This window comes from Paracoccidioides brasiliensis (genome assembly GCF_000150735.1).
Source record: "Paracoccidioides brasiliensis Pb18 unplaced genomic scaffold supercont2.29, whole genome shotgun sequence".
Lineage (NCBI taxonomy): Eukaryota > Fungi > Ascomycota > Eurotiomycetes > Onygenales > Ajellomycetaceae > Paracoccidioides > Paracoccidioides brasiliensis.
Window position 1 is genome coordinate 1,147 of NW_011371386.1, and position 21,587 is coordinate 22,733.

General features: G+C 39.0%; 4 protein-coding genes across 4 annotated transcripts; 1 reads left to right on the forward strand and 3 right to left on the reverse strand.

The window, feature by feature from the left end:
• Positions 1 to 1,140: 1,140 nt before the first annotated feature.
• On the reverse strand, positions 1,141 to 3,314 carry PADG_08669 (uncharacterized protein; the record flags this gene model as incomplete). Its single annotated transcript, XM_010765670.1, has 5 exons — positions 1,141 to 2,013; positions 2,076 to 2,504; positions 2,640 to 2,952; positions 3,042 to 3,185; positions 3,253 to 3,314. 5 exons carry the CDS (start codon positions 3,312 to 3,314, stop codon positions 1,141 to 1,143), a joined length of 1,821 nt encoding a protein of 606 aa, XP_010763972.1.
• A 5,807-nt stretch (positions 3,315 to 9,121) lies between these two features.
• On the reverse strand, positions 9,122 to 11,352 carry PADG_08670 (uncharacterized protein; the record flags this gene model as incomplete). The annotated part of the gene is made up of 6 exons (XM_010765671.1): positions 9,122 to 9,255; positions 9,349 to 9,424; positions 9,496 to 9,690; positions 9,756 to 10,041; positions 10,123 to 11,170; positions 11,241 to 11,352. The coding sequence occupies 6 exons, from the start codon at positions 11,350 to 11,352 to the stop codon at positions 9,122 to 9,124; spliced, it is 1,851 nt and encodes a 616-aa protein (XP_010763973.1).
• A 1,119-nt stretch (positions 11,353 to 12,471) lies between these two features.
• Positions 12,472 to 14,491, reverse strand: PADG_08671 (mitochondrial Rho GTPase 1; the record flags this gene model as incomplete). Its single annotated transcript, XM_010765672.1, has 2 exons — positions 12,472 to 14,363; positions 14,482 to 14,491. 2 exons carry the CDS (start codon positions 14,489 to 14,491, stop codon positions 12,472 to 12,474), a joined length of 1,902 nt encoding a protein of 633 aa, XP_010763974.1.
• A 4,158-nt stretch (positions 14,492 to 18,649) lies between these two features.
• PADG_08672 (uncharacterized protein) lies at positions 18,650 to 20,077 on the forward strand (the record flags this gene model as incomplete). The annotated part of the gene is made up of 4 exons (XM_010765673.1): positions 18,650 to 18,692; positions 18,761 to 18,864; positions 18,939 to 19,993; positions 20,056 to 20,077. The coding sequence occupies 4 exons, from the start codon at positions 18,650 to 18,652 to the stop codon at positions 20,075 to 20,077; spliced, it is 1,224 nt and encodes a 407-aa protein (XP_010763975.1).
• Positions 20,078 to 21,587: the final 1,510 nt, after the last annotated feature.

Consider the following 21,587-nt stretch of genomic DNA (forward strand, 5'->3'; position numbering starts at 1 on the left):
AAAGTTATAATAATATAAAGATAAAAGCTTTAAATTATCTATTTTATTAGATAGCTGCAATAAGAATACTAAACTGAGAATTAAAATATAAAATGATTAAGCAGATGCACTTAAATAGATAATTAAAAATAAAAGTGAATTCATTTTCAAAGTATTATAAATCAATACAATCAATTGAATATGATTGAAGTCAGAATGAATTAACCTTCAAAACATAGTAGAGTAAATTATTATTAATTTATATTATTATAATAATTAATAGTCTGTAAATCTGACAGAAAAAGATAGTAAATACTTGATCAACCTACTTAAAATAGTCTTTAAAATAGTTAAAATTGCTGTAATTTATTATTTAAAATTATTTATATATAAATAATGTTTTTTAGATTATTGTTATAATTTTAATAAATTAATTTATTTACTACTTCTTAATAGATATTTTAGTGAAATTTAGTTATTCAATTTTATACAATTTGAGATGTAGAAGCAAGACTATTATTCTAAAGAATTTATATACTGAATAAATATTTCTTCTTGCAAGTTGATTAATTTTTTATGATATTTTAATACTGCTTTAGATTTGCAGATTTACTCATCTTTATACTACTATGTTCAATATAGTTGAACTGATTTTATATTTCAAAGCAGTTTGCTTATAATTTGAAAATTCTTGCAATTTTAAATCTTCAATTGCAAGCTGAATTGCAGCTTCATTGATCTTAATGTTGAGTTTTAAAGTTGAAGAATTGAAGTGGAATTTATAAAATCATTGAATAATAGAAATCATTAGATAGTCATAATCACATTACACTAATCATGTGTCGTTGGGCCGGCTGTTCTGAGCAACGTGTGCCCAATAGAAGAATAATAAAGACATAAGAGTTATGAGGGACTATGTAAACATTGTAACCCAGTAAAAATAATAACTTCGGCAATTCCCACTCTTCCAGAATTCCCTTTAAGGAAATAGAAAATCGTAAGGCCTGCTATAACGCCGTTTGTATTTCGAGAAAGCTACGTACATCATAAAATTTGGCACACAAAAAAACAGGGTAAAATAGAAAATCCAAAATATATGTACAGTACATGGGAAATGCAAAACATGTTTAGAGGGATGTAGCATAGAACCATGCCACACGGTTATAACCACTCAACGCGGGAAAGCGCTTCCGGCATACTTGGTCGCCGTGCTGCATCCGGACGAGCAGTAAAACCATTGGTATGATTCCGGTCGCGAAAGCGAAATCGTGGACGGTTAAATCTCTCAGTAAACGAAAGATGTCTATTGGGACTCGGGGAGCGGATCCGTTGTGGAGGTGGCATAGGGCCTGTGCAGGCCCCGTCGGCTACGGCTGCTCGATAGTCCGGTAAATCGTAACTGCACTGCGTTACTGCATGTAAGCGAACAGCGGTGGCGTAACTAGGGACCCGGGAGAGATGTTCGACTTCACTGATCTGCGAGCTGGGTGTAGCCACTCCTGAAGGAATGTTCTCATCATCAGATAGCCATCGTGGCGATGTACCGGACGTACTGGCAGCGTAAGGGGGCCGTTGTGCATGTGCAACCACGAATGGGGTGGAGTCCCCGCGACTCAGTTGCTGGGGAGATTGGCTGGATGATTCAAGGGCAGTATCTGCCGATTCCGAAGTAGGTGTCACAGATGCGGAGTTGTTATGGTGCAGGTTGCTCAACTGGGTATGCAAGGCAGCGGGCGAGAGGTCCCGGTTTTCTGAAGTTGTCATTACGGCAAGACTATCAAGCGAAATATTCCGGCTAATTGATAAGAAAGGGGTCCCAGGATCACTTTCATTCCCTGGTGTTTGATAGCCGCTGGGATCAAGTGAACCATAGAGCTGATCAAATTGATGGTCCCCGTAAAGAGGTGGGGCCTGCAGTGCCATGGTATGAACAACTCGCTGGGCAGATTGCGAAGATTGATCAATAAGATTGTTATTGTCGTCGATTGGGAAATTAGGGGAAATAAAAATGGAAACAGGGAGGCCGGCACGGAGCTGAAATTGTTAGCGTCATGGCTGGTAAGCTCAAATACACATATATGGGAAATAAGCAATACCTCAGATGTGTGGCCATCCGGGTTCTGAAGCTGAACTCTGAACTTCAATTTGTGTCTGATTTTAATACCGTTCGTATCGGTGTCCTGCAAACATTTGCTGAGAGACTTCGGGAGATTGAATATTCTACAACACTCAAATCCTTCAATCGCACCATCCGGGTCTTGAGACTTATCCTGTTCGCCCAGTGTATAAGACTCATTAAAGATTACTTTGGTCGATTTGTGGGACACTTGCAGAGCTTCGGGATCGTCGGGGTTTAGGACAAAATCGTGAGTCTCAACGAGTTGTGTCGAAATGGTGCCAATGACAAGGCCTTTTAGCAAGGGAACAATGCGGAAATCCACCCGCACGGAGGTTCCAAATATTATTGCTTTACTTGGTGTTGATATTGAATACTCAATTTTATTGGGCCATACGTTTTCCACTGACTATCGCAACAGGTGTAAGCCTTGAACAAATCCCATAGAGAAGAAAATAAAAAGGAAAAAAAAAATAAAGAAAGAAAAAAGAAAGAAAAAAAGAAGAGAGAGAGAGAGGGAGAGAAAATTTAAAACAAGACATACCATTGCATGAGAGAGCTCCAAAGCACTTGGATCCAATGTTCGAATAATCCTCAATGGCTTCCGCACGACTATATCTTTGGCATATTTCCGACCAATCTCACCTTTGAATCGATATGTAATCCAAGTGTCACGCAGTCCCTCAATGCTTTCGGGGAGAGATCCCGGGAGGATTATGTCGAACGGGAACTCGTAGTTGCCTGCTGGCAAGGACTCCATCTTGCCCTTACCAGCATCTTTAAATGACCAAGTTTTCTCAAAAACATTGTGTTCCCGGACTGATCTTCGGCGGCCACCAGAAATTGGAACCTGCACGCTGTATATATTTCAGTCATTAGTCAGAATGGTGCACCAGCACTATCGCCTTTTTGGGCGCTTATGGAGAGTTTTACGTGTGCAACTCACAAAACTCTCGACTTCCCGGTGAGATTCAATCTCAAGAATTTGATGTGCAGGGGCTCTGAGAGACAGAGGATCACTTTCCCCTTGAGCAGAGTACTGGCTGCTTCGTGCTCGTTGCCACGAAACACAATATAATCATCCTCGAGTCTGTGTACCATTGGTTAAATTTCCTCCAGAAGTAGACTCTACACAGGCTGCGTGGCTAGATACAGACCTGATATCAAAATATTTTGCCTGGCTTGCAGTTCCGCTGCTAGAGAAAAGAGTAAGAGGCATGGCAGGTCAATGATAAAAGGGCCTGTAGAAGGACAGGATAAGGAAAACGAGAGAGAGAGACTCGCTTAGTCATTAGAGACAGACTACGGTTTGAAAGTTGAAGTTCGAGGACTGTGAGAGTGAGATTGAGAGTGAGATAAAGATTCAGAGTTAGATTGAGGGAGAGGATGGAGAGGAAGAAGGGCGCACGGTCAGTGCTGTCATCCAGCCCTGTGGCAAGGAGGCACACTTTATTATAGAGGAGAGATAATATTAATATGGAACCATGGATGGTTTATGTCACTACCTCCGTACCTAGCTAGTTGCGTTAACCTAGCGTTAGCTAGGTTCCCATGTAAAGAATAAATGTTATGGGAATGAAATGAGATGTGCCAGCCAATTTTGTTGTACGTTAATAACTAGAAGAGGAAAGGAACAATAATTTAGATAGGATTGGGTTGGGATTGGTTTGGTATGATAGTCCCGGTAAAAGAGTTGCTCTGTTGCTAACTTTAGTTAAAAGATCAGATTTACAGGCTGGTAGAGAAAAGCGAGCCCCTCAGAAGTTAGTTAGTTTTCAGACTCATTGATAAGTTATTGGTAAGTTGTTGGTTGTTCTAATTTGGTTAACTAACTTAAGTTAACTATTAGTTAACTCTATTTTTGTTAGCCAGCTATATGCTGAGGACCCTCGACTATAGGGCTGTCAACTAATTGCCTTCTCGGGAGATATAATAACGTATTTTTAGTTAAATACTACTTATTCCTCCCCATATCCATCTATAAATCCCCCGAATATATATATATATATATAGAGATTCGCGCCCCTCTGACCCAATGAAGCTATGCCCAGTTACAGGCAATTACGTATGTACGTACATGTGCAATAAGGTACCATGGACTCAAAAAGTTTGATATTATATACAACGCGGTTAAGATTCGGGAATGATCCACCGCTATTCTTAGTGAGAACACTACAAAAAGCCAGCTGCCTGGTCGTTAGACATTTATGTTTCCAGGTTGTCAGCGACTACGTGCGTAGCTGCTTATTATCAACTACTAAAGTGTTGACTGCTTGGCCGAATCCACCACTTTTGAGGTTATCAGATTCAGATCCATCAGTAGAGTGACGTGGGAAATTTCTTCTGTCTCGGTTGATCAGACAGTTTCGCAACTGTTAACTTTGCTGAAAGTCATCCTCAAACTCGACAGAAATTTAACTTCACTAACAAATAACTAGTTAACTGGTTAGTTGGTTTATCAGCATCTCTTTTGATCATAATCATATCCATCAGAAATTTACCTAGTTATATCCAGAAGGGGAATGACAATCCATAAAGTTAATAACACTAGGGAAAACATGAACACAATGCTGCTTAGCTATAAACTCACTAACTAATTAATAACTAAGTTAGTTAATAACTCATATCTGTTGTTGGACTCTATTCTGAAACTGCTCAGGTGGGGACATGATTACAAGTTAGATAGAGACCACTATATTAACTGACTGATAAACTATTTAATTAATGCAATCACTCTCTATTAAATCACATCTTCAACAGAAGTATTGAAATTTGAAGATTTAAATAAAATTTATTATATAATAATGATAAATAAAACATATTACACATAGTACAATTATGCTCTTCTCTCAATACTTATCTATCTTTATAAATTTTGTTTTTTGACTATAGTTGATTAAATTCAAAATTTTTTTATAACTATAAGTTTTAATAAATTATATTTATTGTCTAAGTATATATAATAATTTTATCATTTATTAATTTATTTATTAATAGTAAAAATATGTTATATACTTTCTTTTTACTATTTAACAATATTAATAATATATAAAAAAAATTTTATATTAAATTTACTATATTATTTATATTTAACTAGTTAATTAATAATTTTTTATTAATTAATTAACTAATTAGTTAATTATTTAATAAGTATTTAAGTAAAATTAAATTTTAATTAATATTAAAAATCTTTTAAACTTTAAAAGTTTATATTTTTATAAATTATTTTAAAAAGTAAATATGTAAAGTTAAATTTATAATTAAATAAACTTTTTTAAGTTAAATAATATTAAATTTATATTTATTTAATATATTAATATAATTATTATAACTAGTTAATTAATAAATATATTTAATATATATAATAAACTAATATCTAATTGATAAATTTTTATAATAAAAACTATTTATATTTAAATCAATTTCTATTTATTTTAATTTGTATAAAACTATTTATTTATTTATTTTTACTTTTTATTTTTTTATAAGAAAGTGTTAAAGTTATAATTAGTAACATATTTTTATATATTATTTTATAAAATAAAATAAACTATTTAATATATATAATAAATATTATAATTAAATATTATATAATATAATTGTATATTTATATAAAAATTTAATTTTTTATATTTATTTAATATTAAAAATCTATAAATTATTCTTATAAAAATTCATATATTTATTTATTAATCAATTATTCTTGATATTAATTATTTAATATAAAAGAAAAATTTTACATAAAGTTTAATAATTCTTTCTCTTTAATTATAATTATTATCAAAGAAAGAAATTAATTAATTACTATTAAAATAAAATTTATAAAACTTTAATTTATTAAAACTGTAAGTATTTTATTTAAATATTTTATATTTTACAATTATATTATTTACTAATTTAAAATAAATTTATAGAATTTTTGAATTTTAATTGAAAAGTAACTTACTACTAGTTGATTTAGCTCATGAGAATTGTGATCCGCACGGCTTCAATCCTGATTCGATCATCCCGCTCGGCTGCACCCACGTCGTATCTTGTGGGATGGTTGTTCTTCCATTGGTGAGGACTGGCCAGCTAACTAATATACATGTACATCACATGAGGTGGTGCAGCTACCGGGCGGTCAACATATCTCTCATCCCCGGACAACGATGTTTCCCCCACGGGGCCTCAGGCTTCTCGCTAGCATTAGGAAGTGGATGGGGGAACAGCACGAAGGAAAGGAAATAGGGAAAAGGTCTGGACTTGAGGTTATGAGTCTTCTAGGGTGTTTTTAATTAACATATTATTAGAAAATAAACTTATCACATGTTGCCTTAACGCCAGTCATCAGATAACTATCAGATAATGAATCACTTCTTTCTGTTTTCATGTGATGCTGCTGTTCTTAGCTAAGTAACTAACTAATTACATAAACAGAAGAATGTTTCATGGTATGAAACTAAACTACTAGAACCAGCTGCCATACTAAATACTGATAAAAAGTTAGTAGTTATTCATTGAACTGCCCATAAATGAGCTCTCTCAAAATAACACATGCTCTTCCTTCTTGCAAACACTCTTTGTTCTAGACTCGTATCAGAATCCCTTCATTTAAATGGAAGAACGTAGGTATTCAGATATTAAATACTCACTTCATCACTCTGACATCATCAACAACCCCAATGTCAGAGACAATCTCTCTTATCTTGTCATGAAGAATGGAAAAGACCATGTGTCCCATCATTCTGCTAGGTTATCGACTAAATAGAAAAGACTAACTGGGCCCTAGTGGTTGATTATGAAATCAACCACTGGTCAGATTCTTGCATATGAGGGTCTGCCACCTTAATATAAATCATCATTTCAATATGAATTATTTTTTTAGATATTCTATTCCATTCTCAAAATTCAATAACCAGTTAATACAATGACTTCTTTATATATTTTAATAGAGAATAAGATTACAAAAGCTTTAGAATTCATAATTGATATTAAAAATTCTAATATTAATACATTAATGAGAGAATTTAATGTTTTTTACTCACATTTGATTAATCAATTTTATAATCATCTTTCTCATATCAAAAAAATATTTGCTAATTAATTACTATTTTTTAATTAGAAAAAATCACTCTGTCAGTATATAGAAATATTAGATAAGATAAACTTATTTTTTTAATTGATTAATAATATTTGATGTTATTTAATTTATTCTTACAGAGAGTCATAAAACTCTCATTGATTTTTCATCTAAAATTGAAGAATATTAAGTTAAAAAATTCATCAAATATTATTCTGAATATAATACATGATGATAGAAGATTATCAACATGATAAGAAAGTAAATTCATAAGTTGTCATTCATACTTAATTGATTGAATCATTTTAAGAAAATAGTAAATAAGTTTGAGATTCAACTCAGCAATATCTACAACTATGATAAAACATATATAAATTTATAAATTATTGTAATAAAAATAATATTATTTTCTTCTATTTTATTTTATATATAAGTTATTTATTATAGTTTTTGAATATAAGAGATTTTTAAACTTTTAAATATTATTATTCATTAATAGTTAAAGAAGTAATAAGATATAATTATAAGAAATTTACAAAAGTTGAATTTCTTCATATCATAATCTCTATATAAAAGATAATATTCAAAGTTTATATGATCAAAAGAGAACAAAAAGTAACAAACTTAATTTCATCTAATTCATTCATTATTTTTAATAATTTATATAAGTTTAAAAAAACTTTTATAAGTTTATCTATATTTATTTTTATAAACTCTTTGACCTGATATACTTTTTCAATTATATATCAATTTAATCAATATAAGCACAAATTAGAGGTTATGAAAGATATTAAAAACTCTAAATATATTCAAACTGAGCTAGAGAAGCTCTATAAGAGTAATATTGCAACTAATACAATAACTCTTCTGCAGAATGAGCTTTCAAAAACTATTACAGTCACTACAGTTCATGAACATCACCAATAAACATTCTATAAAGTAATATATAAGAAAGGAGTCATATATGCATTTAATATATGCAAGATGATAGTTATTCATCAAAAGCTTGATAATCAGAAGACATTAGAAAAGTTGCATCTGAAGTAAAAAAAGTTATAATGAAACTTAAATAATATTGTAGAATTAAAAGTATTAATATTAAGATCATCAAATTTACTAGAAAGATTCATCAATAAATTGTCTACTGCATAATCAAGTTGTATTTAATGAATCTTGCTACATTCATTGAAATTAATTTAATATCCTGGATAAAAAATATTTCACATTGATATGACAGTTCATGTTGAGGTGGTGGACCCTTATATGCGAGGGTTTGACCAGTGGTTGATTTCATAATCAACCACTAGGTCCTGGTTAGAAGTTAAGAGAGTTAGTTGAACATAAAAAAAAATTCACATTCTTGATCAGGATTGTCTAAATCTTAAATTAGGTGTTCTCTGAACTGTGGAATTTCTGTAAATTCGATTTGCAGATAATTATCTAGGGATTTGATCACCCTAATGGTGATGTTGTAGGGCAGTTAAACTCCAATATTCTAGCTATATGGAACCAAAAGTTCATTCAACCTCCATAACTCGAATGGGTGCGACATTCCCATTGATCATCACAGTTGATCAGGGATTTCAATAAAAATATACTATAACGAAATTAATATCCGAGGGTAACGAAATGGAAAGCGTGTAGGGTACAGGTAATAAATAAAGGTCGATAGAACCCATCGTTGATGTTGAAACCAAGCCCATACGACCAAGACTTGCATTATTCATAAAGGAATGCATGCACACGTAGTTAATGAACCGACATTCAATTGTTTGTTACTGAGGTGGTGTAAAAGGGAATAGCAATAATAATAATAATAAAAGACAAAGACAAAGAAGAAGAAGACCCCGGTCGGTGTAAATATCAAACAAGGTAGCTTCAAATACCTACTTATGCGGAAGAAATACATGTACTGTAACTATACATACAGAAAAGATAGAGGACTACACGTCATACAGCAGGATTTATCTCTGGGAATCATACGATGTAGCACGGGCTGTGTCACCCGCGCCGGTCAGTGATCCAGAGCCAGAAAATACAGTTTGCGGAACGCCTTCATTCACACCTTCTCGCGGTCGATCCCACGTTCGAATGTTGCCTGAAGATTCTTAGTTCCAATTTTTGATTGATCTAAACAAATAATAAAAGAAAAGAAGAGAGAAAGAGAAAGAAAAGGGGGGAGTGAACATACCCTCGAGCGAAGAAGTGATGATACAATCCTCTAGAAACCCAAGCCAGCAGATGGGGTCTTCGCCAACTGCTTTTGACTGGACAGTATATATTGTCAGCGTTGTACTCTACAAAAGGGCTCTCTTGTCAACCTGAACAGTTCAATTACCATTATTGGCGGCAGCTGTGCCGTCCTTGCCCTGGGCTCAACAGGATGAAAGATGGCCACGTCGTCCGTCTCCTCCATGTTTTTGTTATCTGTGCGGTTCGAGTCAGAACGGACCCTGCTAGATGAAAAAGTTTCAGTCCGCTGTCGACCAGAAGGAGCTATGATGCTGGTCCGCTGTCGGGCTGTGGCTTGGAGCTGTTCAACGTTTGAGCGAATCAGTAACAGTAAATAGAGATCACAGAGATGACGATATAACATACCGCCTTCGGTCGATGGAGCATTGCAACACTGAAATCCCAGAGAAGCAGTCGACAGTCATCTCCGACGCTACCGAACCGATAATTCCGCTCATCACATCGCCAAGGATCGAATGCCACATGGGAAACCCACGAATGATGACCCTGGCAGCGCGCAACGATTTTCCGCTCGGAGAGTGACCAGATTGAGACAAGGTCATCCTGGCCACCAGTCACAATATACTTCCCATCCGGAGACCAGCAAACGCAAATCATTCCTCCATAGTAACTCATAAAAGTATCAATGACCCTGAAGTAAAGGATGCGATGGGTTAGCTTATTTATAGGTGTTAACAATCCCCAAAACCGTTTTGTAGAAGAACAAACGTACTGTTCCTTTAAATAATCCATGATACGAAGACTCCCATCCTCCAGAACAACAGCTAGATGTCGGCAGTCCGGGGAGAATGCAAAGCTATTTATCCACTGGTTCGAAAGTTTCCAGCAAGCGACTGGGTTACTCTTTTGATTTTTCGAATTGACGGATTTTAAAATTTTCAATGACGGACTTGGATTATGGTCCATTTTCTCGTTGTCAACTCGAGGAGTGTTTATCTCTACAGGCTCTGGAATGAACGGGGCATCCTCCTTATCTTTGTCGTAAACAACAAGGGTGCCATCCGCATGAGCGGCCAGGAATAGTTGCTCTGAGCCAGGAATCCACCGAATATGGCTTACTGGTGAACCATTGATGGCTCCATTTTTATTAATGCGAGCGTACTTTTGCTGCATTGGCTCATACCATAAAATATCCCCGGCCGACGAACCCATAATCACATCCAGATGAGCTGTGCTTTTGGTCAGCTCATTCACGTCATGGCAAAGCATATGTGCCTTTGTGAAAAGTATCTTTGCAAGAGGTTCTTGTTTAATTTTTGAGCTTAGATCCAACCACTGGAAGGCACGGCTTATATTGGCAAAGGCATATACCCCGTCTGGGCTTCTCTCTGCCAGCCGCTTCGCGTATGTATCGTGGGTAATGACCCGAGAAACAAAAGAGGAACTACTCTTGAGGATATTGTTTTTCGGTTTCCGACGTTTTAAACCAGACCCATCCTTACCGGGAAGCGGCGCAAGCGCTAGGTTGCCTTCTCCAAAAGCAGGAACTGATACACAGTCCTCGGAATCATCCGATGTCCGACGGCTCTCACGCTCATTTTCTCGGATACTCTGAAGATCCGGCCTCCCACTCAAAGATGATTTCAATTTGTAAAGTTGAGGGGGGGTTCTGCGTGGCTGGACGATCACCAGTGATAATTTAACGCCAGATGTCGGCGGATTGGGGGTGGTAGCTAGAGGGTTTGGGTTGACAATTGGAGCCTCGGAAGGGTGTGAAGGGGGGGTTGCAAGAAGTAGATTGTCTCTGAGAACGTATGTCCCTATCAAGTTCCAAGTTGTTGGTTTGTAAATTAAAATGCACCATGGGGGGCCCAGAATGGGAAAGCCAACCTTCACCGACCTGAAGGGAGCAGCCCCCTTCGGGATGTTTCAAGATGTTACTCGTTTCGACAATCGGTACAGGCATGCCGTTTGAGGTGCCGGTTGCGTATGCCATAGGCATCGCATAGCGGGGCGGAGGGGGTGGCAAAACGCTACATAACATATCCATGAGTGAGAGGGAACATTCACTAAAGAGCCAATATTATAATTGACTACAAGAGCAGAAAAGAGCAGCTGCCGAGCAGTGCGAAGATTGATATCATTCACATGGAGGTATATGAGCATTAAGGTCCTAGTACATAACACTTACAACATGGCGCTGGAACAAAGAAGCGTATATCCAAGATTCAAGTAAAGGTGTTGTAGTAGTAGTAGTAGTTGTTGTTGTTGTTGATGTTGATGATGATGATTATCTATGCGGTACCACGGATGATGCTTGTCGTGATTCTCGAATAATGCAGTGGGCCCAAGACTAAAAATAAGAAGCGGATGACTGCAGATACTGTAACAGACTAAGCAGCCAACTCAATGAGAAGAAGCTTGTTCGTGAATATCCCTAAGAAGCATTGGTAGGGAATAGAGGCCACGACTAGCTAACCAAAAACGCCAATCCAGATTGGTGCGAACAGGACGAATAAAGTAGTTGCTCAGCAATAAGTTGGAGGCCTGTTGTCCTGTGTTGGACGGAGGAAAACATATTACAATATAATTATATTATATCTCTCTCTAAATATGTAATGGATTGTACTAAATGGTGGTAGATGTTTGGCACCAGCCACGCAGTCTAGTATCACGTGTATATATCTCACAGGGCAACACGCTTCCCCCACAACTGTCGGTCCAACGGTTGACGGACTACCCGCTCCAGCGTTAGCCCGTGTGCAGCAGAAGCCCCAGAGGTTCCTGCCAAGCCGTAAATTCTCCTACTCACTAAGGAAGAGTAAGTACTGATATTATAATCAGAGTGTGCACAAAACCCAGGTTGAGATTGCTGCCAACTTCGTGAAGGGCAACAGTATGTAAAAAGGACTATAGGGGAGACAAATGAGGGTGTAAATATATATTTATTTCTGGGTATCGTTGCTCCGTAAACTTTCATATAATACACAACTTATGGAGAAACAGACAGGTTAGAGACAAATGTTCCTCGCATCCAAGCGTAGCCCCCATATTCACCGATAGATGACTGCTCACCCAAGGTCCTATCTACCATGATGGATGCACAAACGCGGGTCACTCATCAATTCACACCACCTGTTGCTCTGCGCCAGATAACAACCGCGGCTGCTCCAGCACACACCACCGCCCCAATTGCGATCCCCCAAGCCATCCATTTCCCCTCCATATCCTCTTCGGTCCGCGGGAATGCCGTGCTGGGCTCCATCGCCGCTTCGGCAATGTGCACAAACAGCTCTTGGATGGAATTCCATGTTACGCTGACATGCAGTGGTGGACCCGGCATATTTAACCGGTTGGTGTACTCGTCCGGCTGAAACTCTGCTCTCTGAGTTGTGCGATCCAAGTCCGCTTTAAGAGCAACGAACACGCTGGGTAACTCTTCCAAATGAGGATATTTCTCTCGTAGTGCGGGAATGTAGGCAAAGGAATCAGGATCGGAGGAGTCATACGTATAAGCAACCACGTCGCACTGATCTAGAAGCTTCGTCTTGTTCTCCAATAGTGCAGGTTCTAGCTCTCCCAGTTCATCGAGGATGAGATAACATTGTTTGCCACCGGGCAATTCGACGGTGTTGACTGCATTGCGTGGCTGGATGGTGGGGTGGTATGTGGAGCTGAAACTGCGCGAGAGAAAGGCATCAAGGAGTGAAGACTTGCCAGACCCAGGGGCACCGAGGACATGACACATGACAACATTGCGGCCAACACGGCCAGGGCGTCGTCGTTTTTTCCGCGGTCTGGTAACTTTTAGTGCTGCAGTAGTAGTGGGATTCCCCCGGTCCGACGACTCGAATCCGAGGTAGGCAAGATATTCTAGGGTGGTTTTCGGAGATGTAAACGTCGTCATACTCCACTGTGCCAGCCAGCCTTGTAAGGTGATATGACCTGCCTCATTGCGCACGGTGGAACATGGGAAAGAGCCCTCTACCCATGAGGTTGGTAGGCCCGGTGTGGGTGCAAATAGGGACGCCAATTCAGCGTCGTTTAGACCTCCATCACTATCCTTGTCGGAAAGAAGAAATAAATCGACAAGAAATCGGTATCCAGCGGGGGACAGCTCAGCAGATGCAAAGGGAGGAACATCAAATCGAGGATGCAAAATGTCTTCTTGAAGTGAGAGGTTGTCTGTGTATTTGAATGTCCGCAATATGATCCAAATTGTTTCATGGCGGCCTTTTTCAGCGTACAATTTATTAAGATACAAGAAACCCTGCACACTAATTCCGGAAGGCGTAACAGCGTCCGGATGGACCCTTCGGATCGTCACCTTGATATGGACAAGATCCTCATCTCTCAACGATTTACCAAAACATTTGGCCTGGAAATCTTCAATTTCCCTATCGCTCAAATAACCATCACGATCCTTGTCACACAAATAGAAGATCCGGTGAAGTGCGCTGACAGCGGCAGGCTTCAGGGTTGATTCTTTGGAGTCGAAAAGAGGGGCGATGGGGTGGGTAACAGCCTTCTGGCAGAGAAAGAATGCCTCATTGACATTGCGATTTTCTCTAGCACTTGTCCGAATACAAGAGTCGATTTCCTTGAATTCTGCCATCACGGGGAGCATTTCGTCCTCCGCGACTTGTGCCTCATTCCCTTCCGGGGCGAGATCAGCCTTGTTGGCGCATAGCACCACGGGGACATTGACACCCAGGGAGCGAAAGTATGGCAACCAAAAGAGGGCAACCCTCTCGTAGCTGTAGTGATCTGAATATACCAGCAATATGACATTAGACTTTCTAATTTCCTTGGCCAGGTTTGCTCGTTCCTGCGGGAGAGCGGATGTATCCACCACAGTGGTTGTTGTCACATTTTCAGGGGTGCCAATGGTTGGGGGGATGGTGATTTGAGGGAGGATAGGCTGGATTTTATTCGTGACAAAGACTCCCTTGACGAGAGACGTGATCAAACTCGACTTTCCCGTTCCTTCATCGCCGCAGACGCAAATCCGCACTAAAAGAGTGGCCTAGTGAGAACCATATAATATAATCGGAGGAATGACAGTGTGTATATATAGGTATACATATTTGGACCAATGCTGGGCAGGGAAGTTGGCGCAAGCAATACGTACCTGTTCCCATGTCCGCAGGCCAACTGCCTTCGGTTGTTTGTGTATTGCCTCAAACCCGGTGCCAATTCAAGCTTATATCCTATCCATTGACATTGCCCTCAAACGCAAATCTACTTTCTGTGAGAGTGTGGAGGATGGGTGGCTAGCTTTGGGTTCTGCCCATATTATACATTATGTATACAGAGCTAGAAGTTTGCAAATCGCTTTGACCTTTGAAGGATTGGTTTGAGTGCTCGGGACGCGCCAGCAATAAAACGGAACCGCAAGGAAACGGAAATACTTAGTTCCGGGATGCTATCCACACGTGACATTAGAGCTTAAGCTCCTTTGTCCAGCCAATGGATGAGAATTCCCAGGAAAGAAGATCTGCAAATTGAGTATAAGGCAGGCTGCACAAAGGAACAGGCAGCACAAGACTTTAAGAGCTGGCTGCAACAACACAATCCCCTGGATCTGATGGTCTTTACTGATGGTTCACAGATAGTATGTCTTCAGTATGTGACTGGTGCAGGATAGACTATATGCTGAAGTAGTGAACATTATCTAGTCTTCATAGAAAATTTGTCAATAAATGAAGCAGAGGTCTTTGATGTGAAGACAATGATAGCTCTGCAGAGTCTAAAGAAAGTCATCATCTCTTCTCAGATGAGATATGCCAGCAATATCTACATTTGTCTAGACAATTTAAAGATAATATGAGCTCTTAAATCTATGTCAAATATCTCTAGCTAGCTGGTTTTTGTGCAGTTTCTGAAAGTCATAAAGACTCAGCAAAGCAGAAATAGACTCTCATTGACCATTCAGAGCAGAGTGATCATTAGATGAGTTCCAGATCATATAAAGACTGGTAATGAAAAGGCAGATCTTGAAGTCAAAGTAGCTACAGCACAGACAGCAAGTATAAGAACAGTATTTTAACTCAATAGCATAGACATGCTAGTTTATATAAAGCAGCACATTATGAAACAAATCACATAGATTTTCAAAAACTTTTAAGTTAAAAATCTGCTCAAATACTATATGAAGCTGAAGATCTTACTGAAAAGAGTTTTAATGAAGATAAAACTTTCACACTTCATATTAAAAAAACTCTATACTATTTAATCAAATCATGAAGACTTTGCAGTTTATCATAGTCATCTTAAGCATGAAGATGCAGAGTACTACTGCTGATGTGAATATAGTAAAATCTAAGAACATTTCTACTATTGCACTCTTGCATAAAAAGTGACATCAGTCTATTTACAATCTCCATGAAATACTGACAATCTCATATAAGACTTTAAAATTTAATAGCTGACTAAGAGAAACAGTCTTCTAACGTAGTCCGACACCTAACCGATCACGACACCTAACCGATCAAATTTTCATCCTTATTTGACAATTTTTTAAATTGAGCAACAACCACGAGAGATTTTATATAGAAATTATATAGATTAGATCCTTAGGTCTGTTGGCACTGCCTAATAGTGTGTCCGGGTGTATTACACTTGCTGCAGGTGGGAGGTCTTCGCTTTCTACCTTCCGGATTTGGATCCTCCATCCAAACCTCCGTACGTTCAGGAGGCTCCAGAGGCTTAGCCATCCTAGCTAGAGCTTCTTGAGCCGTAAGGATTACTTCCTTAGCTATATAGAAACGTGATTTCTCTCTCTTACGCTTCTGCTTAGCATTGGCAGCTCTCAGCTCCATGACTTCCTTGGTCAGTAAAGCAACATTATGCATGGCCGTATGACATCCCTTCACTAGTTGATCAAGAGCCTGATTTGTAGGACTAGAGAGAATTTCCGTACAGCGTTTGATTCTGCTGCTCTGCCGCTCCAACTGAGTCACATTGCGAGGGGTCTTGGGGGTCCAGGAGGATTGAGATCCGTGAGATCCGTGAGCTGACCCCGGGGGGGGTAGGAGTATGAAATTGAGTATGTAGGCGAGTAAGAACCTCATCTGGATTGTATGGCACTAGGCCTGTGGCTTTGAATCCGTTCTTTATAGTTATATCCTTCATAGCCTCCTGTCTAGCTGTTGTATAGCTGGCTAGAAAGTCCTCCTTGTCAATATAACTGATTCCTAGTCTCACGCTTTGTTCCACCCTCTTGCCGTACGCTCTCTTTAATGGTGAAAAGCAGCTCACATCTAGTGGCTGTAATAAATGAGAGGAGTGTGGAGGCATATATAATGATATAATGCCGTGATCCAGACAGAATTTATCAAATCTGGCCGTGGCATGACTGCCATGCCCATCCAACACAAGCAGTCTATATCTGCCCTTCGTACAAGCTTTAGTAGCTCCGTTAAAGACCTTCCGCAGCCAATCAAGGCTAAGAGCGTCCGTGGTCCATCCCTTCTCACTAACGCCAATTGTCCAATCCTTTGGCAGCTGCTTGTACCAGGAGGCTTGATGAAGCTTGCCCTTAAAGATAATCATAGGAGGTAGAGCCCAGCCCGTAGCGTTAACTGCCTCGATCACAGTTGCCCATTCTCTATTCCCTGGCTGTAAAAGAGATGGCCTGCCAGCTCTCTCAGCTCTAGTAACCACCCAGGATGTTGAAATAACCCCCATTGTAAAGCCAATCTCATCAAAGTTATAGATATCCTCTGAAGTAATTCCATACTTCTTTATCGTACGATCCATCAGGGTAAACCATTCGTATATGATCTTTGAATCCTCGCATTGAGCTCGCTGATAGTCGTACTTGCGTGAGAACTTCGTCTTTAGTTCAGAATGCCGTTGTATAAATCTTTCTACCCATCTTCCTCCCACGGTAGTTGTAGTAGTGGATTCTCGCGCCTCAAGTAGTAGATTAGCCATTTCTCGTACGGTCGCGATCCGGGGAGGCTGTCCTCTCTCATCCATAGAGAGTATCCATTGAACTAGAGATTCCTCTTCAGTAGAGGTCAGCTTTCGATTTTTTAGTTGAGCATTCGTGTACGTGGTTCCACCGCGTAGTCTATCGTAAAGCGTAGTATAAGGAAGCTCGTACGTCTTAGCAGCAACGCGAATAGATGAAATTTGCTTAGTTTCATAATCTTTAATAGCTAATAAGAGCCTGGCTTCTTGATTAGAAGGTTCTTTGCTAGGTGTGGCTGTCATATTGAATGATTTAATAGAGTGGGTGATTGGGACGAAAATTTGATCGGTTAGGTGTCGTGATCGGTTAGGTGTCGGACTACGTTATCAGAATATCTGTTCAATGTGCTGATACACATCTTCAGATCAAATCTTACAAACTATCTTTTCTTCTGTCTTATTTTTATTTTCTTCATTATTTTTCTTTTCTTTCTCTTTTTTTTTTTTTTTTTTTTTTTTTTTTTTTTTTTTATCTTTCTTTCTATCTGTCTTCCCTACCTTCCTCTCATAAACTTAAAACCTCTCAAAACCTCTGTTCTATGACAACTGACTCACAGGCTCTGCTGGTGTAGCAATATGCAACCCATTTTGCCTCATTTGTAAGATAGCTATTAAATAGGTAGTTGCTTATGGGCGTAGCTCTACCCACCCTATAGTTTTGACACAGACTCTACTAGATCACGTGCCATTCAGGCACGCTGACTAACCAGGCATTAAATAAAAAAACACACACACAACACACACACACACACTAGAAAGTTAGTTAGTTAACTAGTTAGTTGTTAGTTCAGTTAGCTTGCTACGGGTAGACGTAATAGTCAGCCACTCAGCCACTCAGCCACTCCCGTGTCCCGGAAGCCGTGGAATTCCCTCGCCATCGCCCATCACAGGGTTTCTCTATGCACACTACCAATCATTACGCATTACTCATCACTCGCCTTCTGTCTCTCTCCACTTCGTCACTTGTCATATATGATGACATGCTATTATCTTTGTTCTTTATATTGCGCTGGATCGGTGATATTTACCTTAGGTGTCTAGGTAGTTATCCGTGCACAGTTTCTCCTCTCTGGTCGCCGCAGTCAAGTCAAGCCTCGATTTCAGCTCATCATCAGGCTCGAGAGTTGGAGCCTTGGCCACCTTCATCCGACCCTCTCGCTGGAACTGGAATTTTCCCAGTATTGTGCTGGTACGGCCTACTTTGGGGATCAACTGAGGGAGCTCCTATTTTCTCCGTTGTAAATATTTGGAATTTTAAAATTTCCTTTTCCCGGTGTAAAGCTGGTCTGATAATCCCCTCTGTTTGCCAGAAGCAAGCAAATATGCCTCTGGGAATGAACAACCCGCTACCCTCCTCGATGAGGAGTAAGTTTCCTCCCTTTTATCGCCTCACAAACTTCTTGAACACTTCTCACCATCGTGAACGGTAATAGGCGAATGCAGGAAGGCTGGAAAAATCCTCGCTTCGTTTGTTGATCCTAGACAATCTTTTGGTCCAGATAAAATCATCCCCCCTCAGATACTGGCAAATGCAAAGGTGTGATATATTCACCTTTCCCACGTGGGATCCGTGAGGCATTTTACTGATATCTTTCACTTATTGCGGGGCAGGGTCTTGCGGTTCTTACTGTATTGAAAGCTGGCTTTCTTGGCTCGGCGCGGTTTGGCTCAGGCATTGTGGTTGCTCGCTTAGCAGATAATTCGTGGTCAGCACCGTCAGCAATCGCGACGGCCGGAGCTGGTTTTGGTGGACAGATCGGGTTTGAATTGACGGATTTTGTTTTTATCTTAAACGACTACAATGCTGTGCGGACATTTTCACAAGCGGGCAGCATAACATTAGGAGGTAATGTCTCGATCGCAGCTGGACCCATCGGACGCAATGCGGAAGCTGCTGGAGCCGCCAGCATGAAGGGGGTCGCAGGTATTTTCTCGTATTCCAAAACGAAAGGTCTTTTTGCTGGTGTGAGTCTGGAGGGGAGTGTACTGGTAGAGCGAAAGGACGCGAATGAGCGGCTGTATAACGCCAAAGTCTCGGCCCGCCAGCTGCTTGAAGGGTTGATCCGCCCACCACCTGCTGCCGAACCTCTGATGTGCGTTCTCCAGTCACGGGCATTCACTGGTAAACCCACATCCGTCAATGATACAATGTATAATGATATCCCCATATACGATGATCAACACGACCAGGTGGTCTGGGAGGGGAGGGGAGGGGAGGTGCTGGGAGAAGGTGCGAGGCGGGACCGCATAGGATCCCTCAACTTCCGAGATGACTACCAATACCAGGACCGACCAAGACGTGCCAACAAATGGGCCGACAATGTTTATGACCGCCAGCCGTCCGGTGGCGGCATCAACCGGTCCTACACCACCAGAGCCAATCCAAACGAAACATTTGATCGTTATGATACCAAAGGCGATGACAAATATTCGTATAGTGATAGAAAACCGTCTCGTCCCACAGCGCCCAAGCCCGTTTTTGCGCCGAAACCTGATACGTCATCTCTTAGTAAAGACCAAGCCGTTGCGCTGTACACCTTTAACGCTGACCAGGAAGGCGATTTGGGATTTAAAAAGGGTGAAATCATCACGATATTGAAACGGACGGACAAAAAAGAGGACTGGTGGACTGGTCGGATAGGCCATAGAACGGGGATATTCCCTAGGTATGGAAAATATTATTGCTATACATATACATGGACAGTCAAACTAACCCGATGTCTTTTAGTAACTACGTTGATGCCGCATGATGTCATAGCCATCATAAAGATTTTCCCTCACGGGTTAACCGTAACGCCCTATGCTCTAACTCGCTCATAACTCGCTCACAACTCCTGCTCCCTTCCTGGGAAAGTTTGGGCAACCTCAAACAGGTAGAATTCTTAAATAATGTGATCCACAAAAATACCATCCAAGTGGCCCAACCCCAACCCCAACCCCCGCGTCCGCGCCCACTTCCTCAACGCCTATCGCCATCAGGAGTTCTTATATATACTAAAGCTTTTTAACAGATGGGGTTAAATGAATATGGCCTTGTTGCAAAACACTTTACGGCCTCTGGTTTTTGTTTTCTTAATAATTTTCTATCTGCACATTATATCTAGAAGTATATTTACATTACAGGCTGATCTTTTTAATTTGGATATCCTGATCTTAAATTTATATTCATATTTTCCTGCATGGTTGAACCCTGAGCGTTGTTTTTATTGCGTTCCCTTCTTTTTACTTCCCCTTTTTCTTAACTTCTCTTAAAATAGTCTAAAGTAGGAGTTCCGTTTCAAAAAGACCATTTTGATTAGCTGACATATAATTTAATGGATTTGTCAATTTGTTGTAAATCTGAGCAGTACTTTGTCCTTTACGCCAGTGAGAGTAAAAGTAATAACAATATATTATTAGCATTAGATATATTTCCTCAAATCAAATTTGAAGGTGGATTGTGAAGCTTCACCACCCACTACTGATTCCTCTTGAACAGCTCACTCTTTGAACTAATGTTCTCAGACAGAATGTTCTGATTGGGAGTAGCTAACCCACCCACATACCACTTCTCTATCTTTAAGGCTGTGAATATGGGCTGATTACCATGGTGGCGCATTACCAATATCTCAATCAAATACGCAACATGATTTCAGCATTGTGAAATGGTTGAAAGGGAAGAAACAGAAGCCAGGTCTGTCCCTTTGTAATTTCACCCATCACCCATATGTTTTCAGCTTAAGATACGAGATATATATCAAGTGATATCATTGGAGTTGTTTTCAAACATTGTTATTATAGATAAATATATAAGTGGTCAAGAAGACTAATGATTGGCAATAATAATAATAATAATAATAATAATAATAATAATAATAATAATAATAATAACAACATTAAATATATATATATATATATATATAAATAGAGTTTTTGTTGAATTTGTCTTCGAGAAATTATTAAATATTTTATTGAAGTAGCTTATTTAGTTGATAATTAAACATCTGTTTATTTATATTTAGATTGAAGTTGTAATATAATACTAAATTACTTACTTTTTTTTTTTATTTTTTTTAAAGTAGATTTTTAAGTAAAATGTTTCTAAGAGTTTTCATTTATTTTTATTTTAAATCTTTAAGAAAATTATTGAGATATCAAAAGTGATTAAAAAATCTGATAATTAATAAAATTTAAATTATGACATAATAACTCTGATTAAAAAAATTATGAGATTAAGAGAGCTCAGATCAAAGAAATAGTTCTTTGAGATATTTAAAAAAA